The 15,070-nt window shown below is 32.6% G+C and overlaps 1 protein-coding gene across 3 annotated transcripts in view; it reads left to right on the top strand.

The window, feature by feature from the left end:
* The window catches only part of CDH12 (cadherin 12), a 1,137,115-nt gene that overhangs the window by 1,028,419 nt on the left and 93,626 nt on the right, over positions 1-15,070 (top strand). For all 3 annotated transcript variants that reach the window (NM_001131676.1, XM_024246642.2, XM_054555034.2), the window contains 1 exon segment: positions 7,414-7,581. In NM_001131676.1, coding sequence (NP_001125148.1) covers positions 7,414-7,581 — 168 coding nt within the window.

Below are 15,070 nucleotides of genomic sequence, written 5' to 3'. Positions count from 1 at the left end.
TATTAATTCAGAATAAAATCTGTAGAACTGAGTAAGATACCTCAGTTGGTACTGATGAAATAAATTATATCTTCTTTCTTTAAGGGCAAAATAAAAGAGTCTTTTCCTACACAATGAAGTCACTATTTTAATACTTTTTGCCAGAATAAATAAGTTGCCAGGAAGCATTAAGGCAAGAATTGACTATGGGATAGCAAAGGCAAGGAAATCAATAGATGCTAATAAATATAAGGAAAGAAAACTGTGTCAAGGAAATAAATAATTATTAAGATAAAATAGCACATATTGTTACCTATTTTGTAATATTATGATTGTGTAGTAAATTTCATGCCCAGGAATGCACTGCAGGCAATCATTTTCTTTTATTCTGCATTGTCAGACTTCAAGTAGATTCTGGGTGAGTTCCATTTGCTTTATTTTAGAAATCATGAGATGAACACATCAGCAAAAATAACTAAGGATGTTTGGGCTTGAAAGGAAAATATTCCTGAGGGATGTGATATATGCCTTTAGCAAGTGGTAGAGCTGTCATGTAGAAGAGGAACTAGATGTATTCTGTGCTGCTTGAGAGGAAAAGAGCTATCAATACATAGTGTGAGTTACAGGAAGAAAGAATTCTGGCTCCATATATATACATATGTATAAAAAAGATAAGAATAATACCATATATAAGAGTGATAACTCATTAGATTGTGAGTTTCACATTACTGGATGGGTTAAAGCAGATGATGAGTAATGAACTGGTGGTGTTGGATTTGATTATGTCATTTGATGCACATATATCTGTAACATATGACCTGACAGGTCCTTTGCTATTGGGAGACTAAGATGAATCAAGTAGATCGTCAAGTAGATCCCTATCTAGTAGGTGGAGCTCATCAGGTCTTCAGAAGGTTATATGTGAGTTTTCTGGTATATAATCCTCTGATACACAATGCTGCTATGGGACACTAGACTGATGGAAGGGATGAGAGCTTCTGGAAGAAAGAACTCCTGGAGAAAGTGGCTCATAAGTCCTATAGGAGAGTTAAGACATGGTACAGTTAAGAAGTTGGACAATATGGTCTCTAAATTTCTTACTGAAGATAACCTGATAACTCTTCTTGTCTTTCAAACACATTAGCAAAAAATTTAAAAAATCATATATAAATGCAATGATGAACATAACATTTGAATAAATATTATTTAAGAATGTACTAGTATTTTTTTAAAAATCCCTTTTATATTTTAGGCTAATTTAACACTAAAATGAAATGAAACTCAGTAACTTTTCACATAAAATAATGCAAAATCTGCTCTCTCATAACTTTAATGTAACTGAGCTATGGAATTGAAAACAGAAACTTATATTCTCACTGCTGAAGTTAAGTTTTGAGTACTATCATTACTCTTTTTTATCCTTCAACTTATTAGCTGTCTCTAACATACTTGTGCATTAAAATACTGTTTTTAATGTTTCCTCCAAATCTTTATTAAAAACAGTTAACAATGACTTGGTCAACACTGGAGTCTGTTTAACTAGGAGAGATCCCTTTCAGGTCTAATCAAAAACATTTTCATGATACTATAGCTATAATACCCCTAGGTAAATACTAATAACCACACCTTCTTCAAAATTACATCATGAGTATTTGGGTCAATAATGATGAAGATTACAAGAACTATGTCACATCATAATCTCTCCTGAAGGATAAACACTTATTTGCCATGTGTTACCTCAGCTAGTATTATGCACTACTTTATTTATTTTACTAATATTTATTGAGTGCCTACTATATGCCTGGCATTCTTCTAGCTAGCCATTTTCCAGGGAAGAAAAAAATCAACACAAAAGACCCTGCCTTCAGCAACATACATTCAATTTGAGGAAACATAAAACAAACAGAATAAATAAGGGAAATACATAGTGTTTTCAATAGCTTAAAGACTAAGGAGAGAATGTTAGAGAAAGAAATATGAAATATTAATGAAGAGTATGTATGCTAGACAGAACAATGATTGCCCAAGTATGTTCATGTCCTAACCCCCAGGACCTGTGAATATGTTATATTACATGGCAAAGAAGAATTAAGGTTCTAATCACATATAGTGGAGATGAGGTGATTATTCTTATTATATGGGTAGACTCTGTGTAATCACAAGGGTTCTTGTATGCAGAAGAAGGAAGCAGAAGGGTCAGAGTCAGAAAAAGATATGAAAACGCTAATCTGCTACTGCCTTAGAGGAAGGAGGAAGGAGGTCAGGAGCCAGTGAGCGCTGCCATTGTCTAGATGAACAGCATTTAGAAAAAAATCACAGCCCTACCCATATCCTGCCCCGTGTTGGCCTCCTTACATCCAGAATTGTAAGATAGTAAGTTTATGTTGTTTTAGGCCAGTAGGTTTGTGGTAATTTGTTACAGAAGCAATCAGAAATTAATTTAGAAAGAAATTTTGGATAGAATGGCCAACACGGTCCTATGAAGATGACTTTTTAAAAAGATCTAAAGGAAGTGGAAGAACTACAAATGAGCATCCCTTGGAAAGAACATTTCTGGCTGGGGAAGACAGTGTGAAAGGCTGCAGTGAATGAGGGAGGGAGTTGTAGAAAAGAAGATCAGAGTTCAGCAAGAAGGTGAAGATTATGTGAGGGCTTTATTCTGAAAGGTGTGGACAGTCTGTGATGACTTCAGAGTGGAGGAGCTCTGTGACCTGGCTTACGCTCTGACCTCACCATCATGGCTGCTCTATGGAGAGCAGACTGGTGGTCTAAGTCTCCTTTGAACTATAAACCTCATTGAGTGGAGAATAAAGCCATTTGCCCATTGTTCATCTGCCAGTCCCCTGAGTTCATATAGTGCTGGTCTAAATCTCTAGAATTTGGAGAAAAGCAAAAAATTTTTTTGTCATATGCTATCCACAAAAAAACATTTTCTTCTTTTATGACATTATTCAGAATGATTAAGATAAAGCCTGGACTTGCCTCCCCAGGTATTTAGCTCCAAAATAAAAGAGGGATAAGTTGAAAACAGACAACAACTTTTTTCAAGAAAACAAACTTCTTCTTTTGCAAAATAAATAGCTATAGGGTAAAAGAAATCAATTAAATGGGTTCTTCAGGGCATGAGTAGAAGATGGGGAGAAAGTACAAGAAAAAAATGAGAAGAAAATCTATTTTTTTATTATGATTCACAGAGAGTAGAATAAAAAAGAAAAGATATCACAAAATAATAAATTTACAGTGAACTAAAAAATTATGGTACATATAGGTGGAAAAGTAACATAGCTGTATTAAGAACAGGGAAACAGAAAAACAGACATGCTCTTGAAGTGGCATCATTGTCTGGAATAATCTCCAAGGTTCCTTTTCCCATGCTGAGGAAATCAAGGATGCAGACACACAAAGAGTGAGGTTAAGAACAGAGGTTTAATAGGCAAAAGAAAGAGAAAGGCTCTCCTGCAGGGAGAGGGCACTGGAATGGGTTTCTGCTTCTGCAGTGAAATGCAACAGGTTTTATAGATAAACTTGAGGAGGTGATATCTGATTTACACAGGGCACAAAAGATTGGTCGGACGAGGTGTGCTGTTCGCATAAGATGCGAAAAACTGGTTAGGGCTAGGTATGCCATTTGCACAGCTTGTGAAAATCTGGCCACCCCACCCTAATCTTTTATTATACAGATGGGTTCTCTGCCTGGCCAGTGCCATGTTGCCTAGTTCTTTACTGAACATGTGGTGACAAAGAAAAGGGAAGACAGAGCCTCCATGTTGAACATGCCTGGCTCCCAGGTAGCCCTTTTCTCTCTGCACAGCTGCTGGCATTCCCCTGAGCAAGCTTCCAGCTTGCTTATCTATGTCTGCAGCTCAATTTTTCAGGCTGCTCTTTGCTGGAAAAGAAATAATTTGGCGCTGCTTTTTATTAAAAGGGAAATTTTACCAAGGACTCTTTTACTATCTGCCTAAATAATTTCTCTCTATCTCCTCTATCACTCTGAGCCAGACATTAACTAGATGCCAAAATTAGAAAAGAAAACAAAAGGACTTCTCTCTGTCCTAAAGTAGCTTTGTGTCTGGTAAAGAAAGGTAAACAGGCAACAAATCAAAACATGCAACAAAACATTCTACACGCTATGACTGAATCTTAGGGAGGGTATAGTCATTTCTTCCTGAAGCCGTGCTGTGAGTCAGAAAAGGCTTCATGAAAAAAAAAAAAAAAAAAAAGACTAAAGTGGAAGAAACCAGAAAGATGTCCACCAACTGGGCAGGCATTCATAGGGGAACTGAGAGAATGAGGACAAGAAGTTCGGAGAAGTTTAGGGGCTCAGTGGACCTGGAATGGTTGGAATAGCTGGACCCTAAGCACTCAAATGTGTGCACTTCAAATGGCATCTTCTCACAAGCTTTGACCATTAGGAGTGGATGATTGGAACGAAGGCATTTCTTGTTGGAGTGTCACAATTCTTACTCTATTTATAGGGGCTAGGTAACATAATAATTCTGTGAATTGCATTATTCAAATGATCCCCTACCAACTTATCATTTCTTTGAATAAACACCATCTTTAAATATATTTATTCATGTGAAATGGTATGATGAATCCTAGACTAGGATTCAGGTTATCAATCCTGACATTACTTCTGTCACCTATACCTTAGATAAGTCAGGCTTTCCATTATTCATACAGTCGCTATGCTCCTGAAAATGAATTTAAAAAGCATATCAATCTAAACTAATCTATCTATCTATCTATCTATCTATCTACCTACCTCAGTAGTCTCAGGTAATAATAAGAATTAACTTATATTAAGATACAGCAGGACATTTGAAAGGATTTTGGAATTATGGAAGATAGTCTTCGAAATTGTAGTTGCATTTGTGACTGTCACCAAATAGATGCTAGCAGAAGGTCTATTACTGTATCACTATCCATCTATCTATTTCTATAGCTATCTATCTATTTATCTGGACCGAGAGAGTTATGGAATTGTTTTTTTCTGGTTATTTGCCAACCTGTATAAAAAGCTATCTACTGGGATCCAGTTAGATTAAAACATTAAGATGCAATTGAACAGAGACAAAATAGATATTATCAGAGTTAAGAGTAGATATATATTTTTTCCGGTGATTCATAAAAATTGTCAAAATCTTTTCCATCACACTCACAGCCCTGCCCTCCTGCTCTACCCTGTTTCTGATAAGTGACGTCTCTGCTGCTTCTAGCCCTGCTGTTAGCGTAATGCTACCAACTGGATAGTATGTAGAACATAGACAGAGGAAAGGATTGTATATGTAGTTTGAAAGTCAATTTCTAGTGATGACCAGGGTGTGCTTCCCCTGCCCCAGCACCACTTCCATTCAAGTACCGCTGTTCCAGAGGAAAAATAATGTAGTTATGTGTACATTTTTTTTTGGAGTTGAAATCTGGGTACTAAGCCAAACTCCAAATTTAACATGAGAATCTTTAAACATTGCAGTTTATTTTAAAGTGGGAGAAGAACTTTTTCAAGAAGTTATTCTTTTCATAGTACCCCGTTTTTATTAATTTCTCAACAATTAAGCAAAAAATGATTGCATCATCTTGGGAAAAGAAAATCTTTGCATCTTAATGTTTTAATCTAACTGGATCCCAGTATATAGCTTTTTATTTAGGTCAGCAAATAACCAGAAAGGAACAACTTCACAATTCTGTCTCTCAGTCCAGATAGATATACAGATATAGAAATAGACTGATGGATAGTGATAGAAATAATTTTCATATTGGAAATTTTTATGCTAGAACTGAATTAAGAAAGTTATACATACTTTTCTTATTGAAAATGAATTCAGATAGAGTCGGTCAACAACAGGACAAGACATAATGCATATGAATCAAACTCAGGCATCTATCTAGAAAATATAAGCATTGTAAGTCAGGGAGAAGTCACATAACTTAAGGTATGTAGAACCAGAACACTCATAGGTAGAGATGAAGAATCTTAGTTAAGAGACTTGGAAACAAAGCATCAGGAGCCTGAGCTGAAGAAAGGACAAACACATTGGATTAAAAAGGTGTCACCCCATCTCTACTAAAATACAAAATAAGCCAGGCGTGGCGGCACATGCCTGTAATCCCAGCTACTTGGGAGGCTGATGCAGGAGAATCACTTGAACCCCGGAGGCGGAGATTGCAGTGAGCCCAGATTGCACCATTGCACTCCAGCCTGGGCAACAAGAGAGAAACTCTGCCTCAAAAAAAAAAAAAGTGTCAGTACAAATTGATGAATAAAGTAGCAGCAGCATAAATGAAGGCTGTCTTTTTTTTGCAACAATTTCCTGCCAAGAGTCAGAAGAAATCTCAGATTGTCAAACTTGAATCAGCGTTTGTTAAGTAGAGAGTAGAAAGTACAGATAAAACAAGGATGTATGTTGGGTTTATGATTTGGATTCTATATGTTTGTTGATGGCTGATTTATTTTTGTTTATATTATATTTGTTATTTATATATGCTACTTAAAGAAAGTAGCATGTTTCTTAAAGAAAGAAACAACACTGTTAAAGCCAGCTGTGTTTAAAACAAATGCTGTCCAATCTCTCCCTAAAACAATTGACTAAAGATTGGAATTTGGTATGAAATGTATTCATGATTTTATTTGAGATTAATCCAGGAGGTTTTGGTTCTTTTACTATGAATAAACAGGAATATGAACTATTTTTACACTTGGACACCAGGACAGGAAATGAGGACAATATGTAAATATGTACATGTACTGTAACGTTCACAATTACAGATTTAATTATTTAGAGATTCATTCACTCAGCCAGTCACTCATTTGGTTAATTGGTTTGCATATACTCATTGTGCTCCTTGTAAATGGCAAGCATTGTCCTAGATGCTGGAGAAACTTAGTGAAATATCTGTTGCTAAAATAACTAACAGGAATTCTGAAAGACAAAATAAAATATGTAATGAAGATATTAAATGCATTTTTAGAAAAGAAATTAGTATTTTTACCCTAGAAAATAAACAGAAAAACAAAGAAGAAAGTAGTAATAATTGGAAACTGCATACTCATTTTAACCACTTCGCATTTTTTGTATTTATATTTTATCTCTAATTTTTAATGATTTCTTCTTTTTAAAGATAGGATCCTGCATATAAATCATGTCTAACTTGGTTTACTTATGAATGATGACTACCTCTTAGAGGTGATACATTGTTCTTTAACCATATTTCTCATTGTGGCATGGCATTTTATTATGTAGCTACTATAATATTTTAAATTATGTCCTAACCATTGGACATTTTGAATGTCTCACTTTTTAAAAGATACAATTTTAGCTATTATGTCTCTGTTATTGATTCTAGGTAGAATCATGTTGTTGTTGCATTTGATTTTATTTCAGAAAACACAGCATTTGTGATATTTATTTTACATTGTTGCTTGTATCCCTTAAGGTGTTATTAGAACAGCTTTGCCAAACATGGACAGAGAAGTCAAAGAACAATACCAAGTACTCATCCAAGCCAAGGATATGGGAGGACAGCTTGGAGGATTAGCCGGAACAACAATAGTCAACATCACTCTCACCGATGTCAATGACAATCCACCTCGATTCCCCAAAAGTAAGTCACCTTTCCTGTTAAGCCTAAATTATTGCGGTTTAAAAAAATTTAATGGTGTCATTGAATGCTATGGGAATGAAAATCATTTTCCAGACACTTAGTCTTTAGGAAGCAGAAGCTAATGGATTAAAAATTACAAATCTTCAGGATTGAACATTTTGATGAGATTCATGCCTAGTGTTAATTTAGTAAAAAATAATGAGCCAATAGTTGAAGTATTGGTCTTATGCTATCAATTTTTATTAAAGTAACATATTCAAAATAAGTTGAGATCTTACCCTAATATTTTATTAACTGAGAAAGTAATATAAATGTCCCAAATCTAATGTAATATGGAGCCTCATAGTTTTGACACATATCCCACCATATTAGATGCTGTGTCATATAATTAGCATTAGAATTCTGTGCCTTCTCTTTAGTGATTATATGTGTTGAATCATTTCCGAATATTTTCATGTATCAGATGATATTGATGCTATTTACATTACTTTAGTTCTGACTAGTTATTTCATTTTAGTTTTGTAATAGATGAAAATTGCTATAGTTTCTATGATAATAGAGTGATTCACACCTATGTCTTCTCTATAACTCTGTGTTTCTTGTTGAAAATGAGTTCTTACTTGTGTTACATTTAGTTTTCTGTTGCAGTATTACATTTAACACCAATCACTACATGTTTTATTCCTGGTGCATTTTCAAGGATCATTTCAGTGTCCCCAGGACTTAGAATACAGAAGCTGCATGTTTCTGTCACTGGTTGTATAAGGATCTTAATTAAGTCACTAGGCAGTCATTTGCATAAACAGTAAAAAAAAAACAGTTTTTTCTCTTTCCAATCCAGGAGAGTTTACGAGTTCATCTACTAAAGTATATAATATTGAGGATATTTAGCTAAATGAACATTTTACTTATTCCTTTGGCTATATGTATGTTTTTCCATATTTTACCACTTTGTCATTTTTCTCTTAAAATCATAAACCTATATTCTATTGATGGAAATGTTTTAAGTTAGTGACCGAAAGTCTAAAGGCCAAATGTTTTGAGTGGCAATTAGAAATAATTACACTTTAAGGAATATGTTAATTAGCTTGACTGAGCCATCCCACTCCCAGTAAGTATACACATTTTAAAACATGTTGTACATATTAAAGATGAACAATTTCTGTTTGTCAATTAAAATAATTAATTAAAAAGAAAATAATTCTACTTTTGCATATAAATGTATCTGACAAATGGCTACTATATAATATGCTATGATTAATAACACAGAGAGTCTTAAAGCGAGACTTTTCCTTGTTTCGTTATTAAAGAAAACAGCAAAAAAGAGATTTAAAAGGAGAAAGAAATAATGCATTAGTTTCTCTAATATATGGTGTGACTAATAGGATCTCGACTCTAAAAACACTAAATTTTTATTTTTTTAACCATTTAGGTGTGGCAAGCTGTAATAGCTAGTTGAGGACAGATTGGGAAACTGCTTGTACATAAAAAGTGGCATTGTGAAATTAGGTGCTGTTTTGGGTTTTGTGCATATGAAATATGTTCAATCTAGAGTGTAGGAAATAGCCAATGTATTATTAGGTAATGTCAATATCCTCATTCACATGGGTGATAGTGAGGATTCTTAAATCAGGGATACAAAGTTACAGCAAGTGGAAGAATGCAATCCATGTGGGTATGGATGAAGGCTGGTTTGTAGAAGTTGGACTGGAGACCCTGACAAATAGGCTGGGCAAAGGGGCATGATGACAATGGCTCAATGGCAAAGAAGCTAGAGTATGCTTAGGAAACCAAGATGGCGTGCTTTACTCCCACCGAAACAAGATGGTCATTTTCAGATCTTAATAAATGAAAAGAGTATCTGAATAAAGTAGTAGTCCTCCTTGACATTTATTCAAGGTTGAATCTATAGGTCTAAGGGAAAGTCTCTGAGATGTACTTGCAAAAAATGTAGAGGATAAGGGCATTGGAACTTTTTGTTTTGTTTTGTTTTTGTTTTTTTGAGATGGAGTCTCACTCTGTGGCCCTGGCTGGAGTGCAATGGCATGATCTCGGCTCACTGCAACCTCCGCCTCCCAGGTTCCAGCAATTCTCCTGTCTCAGCCTCCCAAGTGGCTGGGATTACAGGCATCCGCCACTACACCCAGCTAATTTTTTTATTTTTATTAGAGACAGGGTTTCACCATGTTGGTCAGGCTGGTCTCGAACTCCTGACCTCAGGTGATCCACCTGTCTTGGCCTCCCAAAGTGCTGGGATTACAGGCATGTGCCACCAAGCCTGGCCAGCATTGGAATTTTTAAAGCATTTACACATGCATCAAGAACTTTATCATTGCTATCTTGATTTCCTTTTCACATCAATACTCTAAGATCACTATTTTCCACATATTACTGTAAAGAAACTGAGGCCTATAAAGAATAATAACTTGCTGAAGATCAACAAAATTAACTGACTTAACAAAAAATCTGAAGTCCAAATTCCTTCCAGTTTAACATCATATTAAAATAAAAGTTATTAGTTTCCTTTATCTGTCACTCTAAAATTTTAGAGCACATCTGCAAAAAAACATGGCATATGTTGACACCACTCATAAACAGGAAAATGAGAGGACAGAATAAATCTATCAAGGAGATCACTGTGATCAAATTATTTTCTGCTTGTATTAGATGAACACTTGGACTATTGTCTGAAACTATAACAGGTGGGGGATATTTTTTAACCAGGAGAAAGAAGAGGTTTTCACATTTTGAATGAATAAAAAATTCATCTCCCTGAAATTTTACATGTTTTTGTGTTAAGACCTTTCTACTACACTGTCATTTTGAATTACATCCTTTAGAGGAAAAAACAGAACAAAACATTTATAAAGAGAAAAGCCAATTCTTTAAAAGCCAATGCTCTTTTTACAGGAATATTTCTCATGTGGCACAATTAACTGTCAAGTGTGATATAGAATTACAAACTGAAATAATATCCTTTTTAATGTGGAAGTCAATAAAATATATTCCATACATACATAAGAATTTCCCACAACTAACTATATTTGCTCATGACTGTTAAGCACTTATGCTAAAAAAAAAAAACTTTTCTCCAGATGAACTTTATGAGATACTCTTCTCATTGCTTAAGCTACACAAATTAATTTCATAAAATTTACTAATTGTAAAGCATTTTGGCTTTGTGTATGTGACCTCTTAATTTGAGATGGAAAAAAGCTTAAATGGCATAGGCATTTGTATCATGCATGTATAGTTTGCTATTTTATTGTTGTTGTAAAATATATAGTTTCTGAGATATCACATACCAGATATCACTGCCAATTTGATATGACGATGTGATGAGGATCTAGACTAATAAATCACTGTGTGTCATGCACTACAGAAAGTGAGTTGCATTTGTATTTCCATTTAATTCTCATTATGGCTGTATAGAATTTTCTCACTTTTAGAAATAAAGGAGCAAGGCTATATTATTAAGAATGGTTGGATAGATAACTTGTCCAAGAATCCTAACTTTTTAGCACTCTCCCTCTTTAATGGTAATTTGCTTTCAATGCCTGTGTTTTCCCCAAAAGATCCTACAGATAACCCAGAAAACGGTCTTCAAATAAAGGTGGTAATATTGTTTCAGAAATAGAAATGATACATGGCATATTAAAAGAGCGGTAACTGAAGTTACATAAAGACAAAATAGTTTATTTACAAAATGTTTTCCAGAGTTAAATAGCTTCCATCTACTACAATCTAGGATATCTGTAGAGGATCTCCATCTGTTAAAATAAGCTACAGAAAAGTGCTGATGGCCTCCAATATATGAATTTTAAATGACAAAACTATCTAACAAGCTGATCTAAATTATACATTATAAGATTAAATCAATTAAGTGATGCCGTTAATTAACATTTGGCAAAATATTCATAGTTTTCCCAGTTGGTCGCTTTTTCTGTATAATAATTTTGTAAGAAATAGGAAAACAAATTAAGTAAAATAAAGTACTCTGTATACAACATTTGATGAAAAGAGAGTTTTCCATTATAGAAAATGTGAAGGAGTGTGTGCGTGTGTGTGTGTGTGTGTGTGTGTTTTCCTTTCTATTTCAATATAATAATAGATAAGATGATTGTTTGTATGGTAAACAGATTTGAACATAGAAAATAGTACGTCAATAATTGTTCTAAGAAAATTTCTTACTCATAAATACAACAACATTTTAAAGCAATTCTCTATTTTGATTAAATATCTACAAACGTGTTTATATTGACGGTTTCTATTAAGAGCTATATTATTTTTGATTCTGTTACAAGTCAGTAATACATCATTTACACAATAATTGCAGAATAAAACAGTTGTATTTTATCATAGTTTATTAACTTGTTAACACCTGGATATAAAAATTCTTATTATTCTGAAATTAACATAAAAAATCAAAATAAAATTGAAGTAGTAAAATCATCAGCCAAAGTGTTTACAGAACAGTGAACAATATTTTGTCTTTGTTTACGTCAGCTGTCAGATTAAAAACAACATATATATGTATGTACATGTATATATGTACATACATATATATGTGTCTATATGTTTTTTCCTCTCCTGTAGATTTATGACATAGAAAGACTACAAGATGTCCAAGTTAATTATTGAATTATTAAAGATAATATGCTAATAGCTATACATTTATTCAGTTAAAAATATTGATATATTTAAGTAAAATGTATTTTATCTTTTCATCCTGTCATTAATGTTTTTGGCAGCTACGCTTAGACTGATTCTTTTATGATCTTGAAATCTACCATAGGTCTTTTTTTTAAAGAAATGTTTTTTAAAATATGTAACTTATAAAGATTTTCTTAGAATAAACATGAATTCAGATAAATCTTGATGTGGTCACGAAGTGTATTTCTTTGTTTACCATTTGGCATTCTTAAACTTGGAAAATGGTAAGCTACTAGGCTTAAGTTTTCTTGATAAAACCATATAATAAGTCATTTTGCATAAATAGCAAAAAGCTAATTGAATTTTGACAGTTACATTTTACCATATAAAAACACAACTTTACACTTCGTCAGGTACTTAATGTTTGACTGTCTTAATATCTGAGATTGCCTGCTAAAAAACAAGTGTTCTGTGATGTAAATTCATTTGTGTATACATATGTGTATACATATATATATACACACACAGATACACACACATATATATACAGTCTCAGCATTCATAACTCTTTATAAATTGTTATAAAGCTAAGTGTATGTGTGTGTGTGTATATATACAGGTATATTCATATAGTCTCAAAGTCATGAAATCATATTCTAGAATAAAATATTTCCTGTTATTTGAGTCCAGAGAAGGCAGTCTGCTACCCACAATGTACTGCTGACTTTGTTATTGTTGTGAGTAAATTATTGCCTCTCTCACCTCCCATATTTCCTGGAAAGTCTGGTTAAGAGTCTATTGCCTGCCTGCACAACAAGTGCAAACAACTGATAACACCCCCAGCATACACATAAATGATTCCCCAGAGGGTGAAACAAAGGTGAATTGCTGCTCTTATCACTATCTCCAGTATGCTCTCTTAAGTAAATGGATGGGAAATAAAAAGATGGTGGCAAGTACTCTGAAAGAAAATACCAAGGAAGTATGGCTAAAATAATGGCTCTTATGTGAAATCTACTACTATTAAATAAGGATAACTACTTCAGCTTATTCAAATAATTGAGGTTGAAGGGATGGTGTGGGCCAATTTGATCTGCAAAGTTAATGTATAATTATCTAACATATAATTTAATAAAGAAGTTTTGACTACAAAATGCATGGTAAGGTTTTCCTTAATCGAAAGCAGGTAGAGGTTTTAAATAGTAATACACAAAGTTCATGATATGTTAATGTTTCAATTATACAAATATATGTTCGCTTCTAAAATGTAGTACTGGTGCTTGTTCAGCATCAATTTTAGTATACAGTTTAGTTCTCACAATTCTATTTCTACTAATGTTTAAGTAATTTCCAACAGTTAACACTTTGCTAGCAGTCTTTGATAACAAATTTACCTAATCTGCTGTTTTTAGGGCCATGCTTTTCTTCTAAATATCTCCCATGTAGGAAGAGAATGTAATTTTCAAAAGTAGTATTTGGGACATTATTAATATTTTTAACCTAGATTATTTAGATACTGTACATGAATATATTACCCTTTTGGTCAATACTTCCCAAAGATATGAGTAAGACAAAAATAGACAAATAGAACTTTGATGTTGTGTGTATTTATGTGTATTCATATATATGAGATATATTATATATGTTATATAAATTGTGTGTTATGTGTATGTGTATCCTTTCACTTGCGTGGAAACATTTAAAGGGCATAAAAATAAAACTGTAAATCTAAGCATTTAAAAATGTTAAACAAAAAGCTACGACCTTGTATTCAGGTAATACCTGAGTCTCACAGCAATTTTAGGCATGAGTAATAGAAATAGAGTCATCACATTTGATGACACTATTCCTGTTTTGGAAAAATAAGCCAACATACATTATAAAACCAGCTTTGTTCTAAGTAGAATAAACACATCTAATTTAATTTCCAAAAAGCTTTTTGTCTACTTCAATAAAAGTAAAAATGAATACGTGCTGAAGGTAAAGCATGGCAATGAGAACATAGACCCTATTCTCTAGTAGATCTTACAGTGGCTCTCAAATTATATTTGCCTGAAGAATCCCTTGGGATCCCATATCCCCAGTGAGGGAAGTTCTGTTTCAACTGACATAGCTTGGACCTAAGAAATCTAAATTTTAGATAAGTTTTGTGGTAGATTCTGATACAGATAGTCTACAGAGCAAATCTGAAGATCACTGGTTTACTGTGATGAGCCAGCAAGTGCTGATTCCTTGAATCATTCGTATGCATATATATGAGATACATGATATACATATATTATATATCATATATCATATATTAATTTTTGATATATAATATATGATATATAATATATACCATATATTATATAATATATGATATATAATATATACCATATATTATATAATATATGATATATAATATATACCATATATTATATAATATATGATATATAATATATACCATATATTATATAATATATGATATATAATATATACCATATATTATATAATATATGATATATAATATATACCATATATTATATAATACATGATATATAATATATACCATATATTATATAATATATGGTATATAATATATACCATATATTATATAATATATTACATATAATATATACCATATATTATATAATATATTACATATTATATATCATATATAATATATTACATATGGTATATACCATATATTATATAATATATTACATATGGTATATACCATATATTATATATTATATATGATATATACCATATATTATATAATATATTACATATGATATATAATATAAGATATATTATATAATATATTATATATGATATATAAGATATATTATATAAT

This window comes from Pongo abelii, chromosome 4 (assembly GCF_028885655.2).
Source record: "Pongo abelii isolate AG06213 chromosome 4, NHGRI_mPonAbe1-v2.0_pri, whole genome shotgun sequence".
NCBI classification, from domain to species: domain Eukaryota; kingdom Metazoa; phylum Chordata; class Mammalia; order Primates; family Hominidae; genus Pongo; species Pongo abelii.
This window is presented reverse-complemented; position numbering and strand designations above follow the sequence as displayed.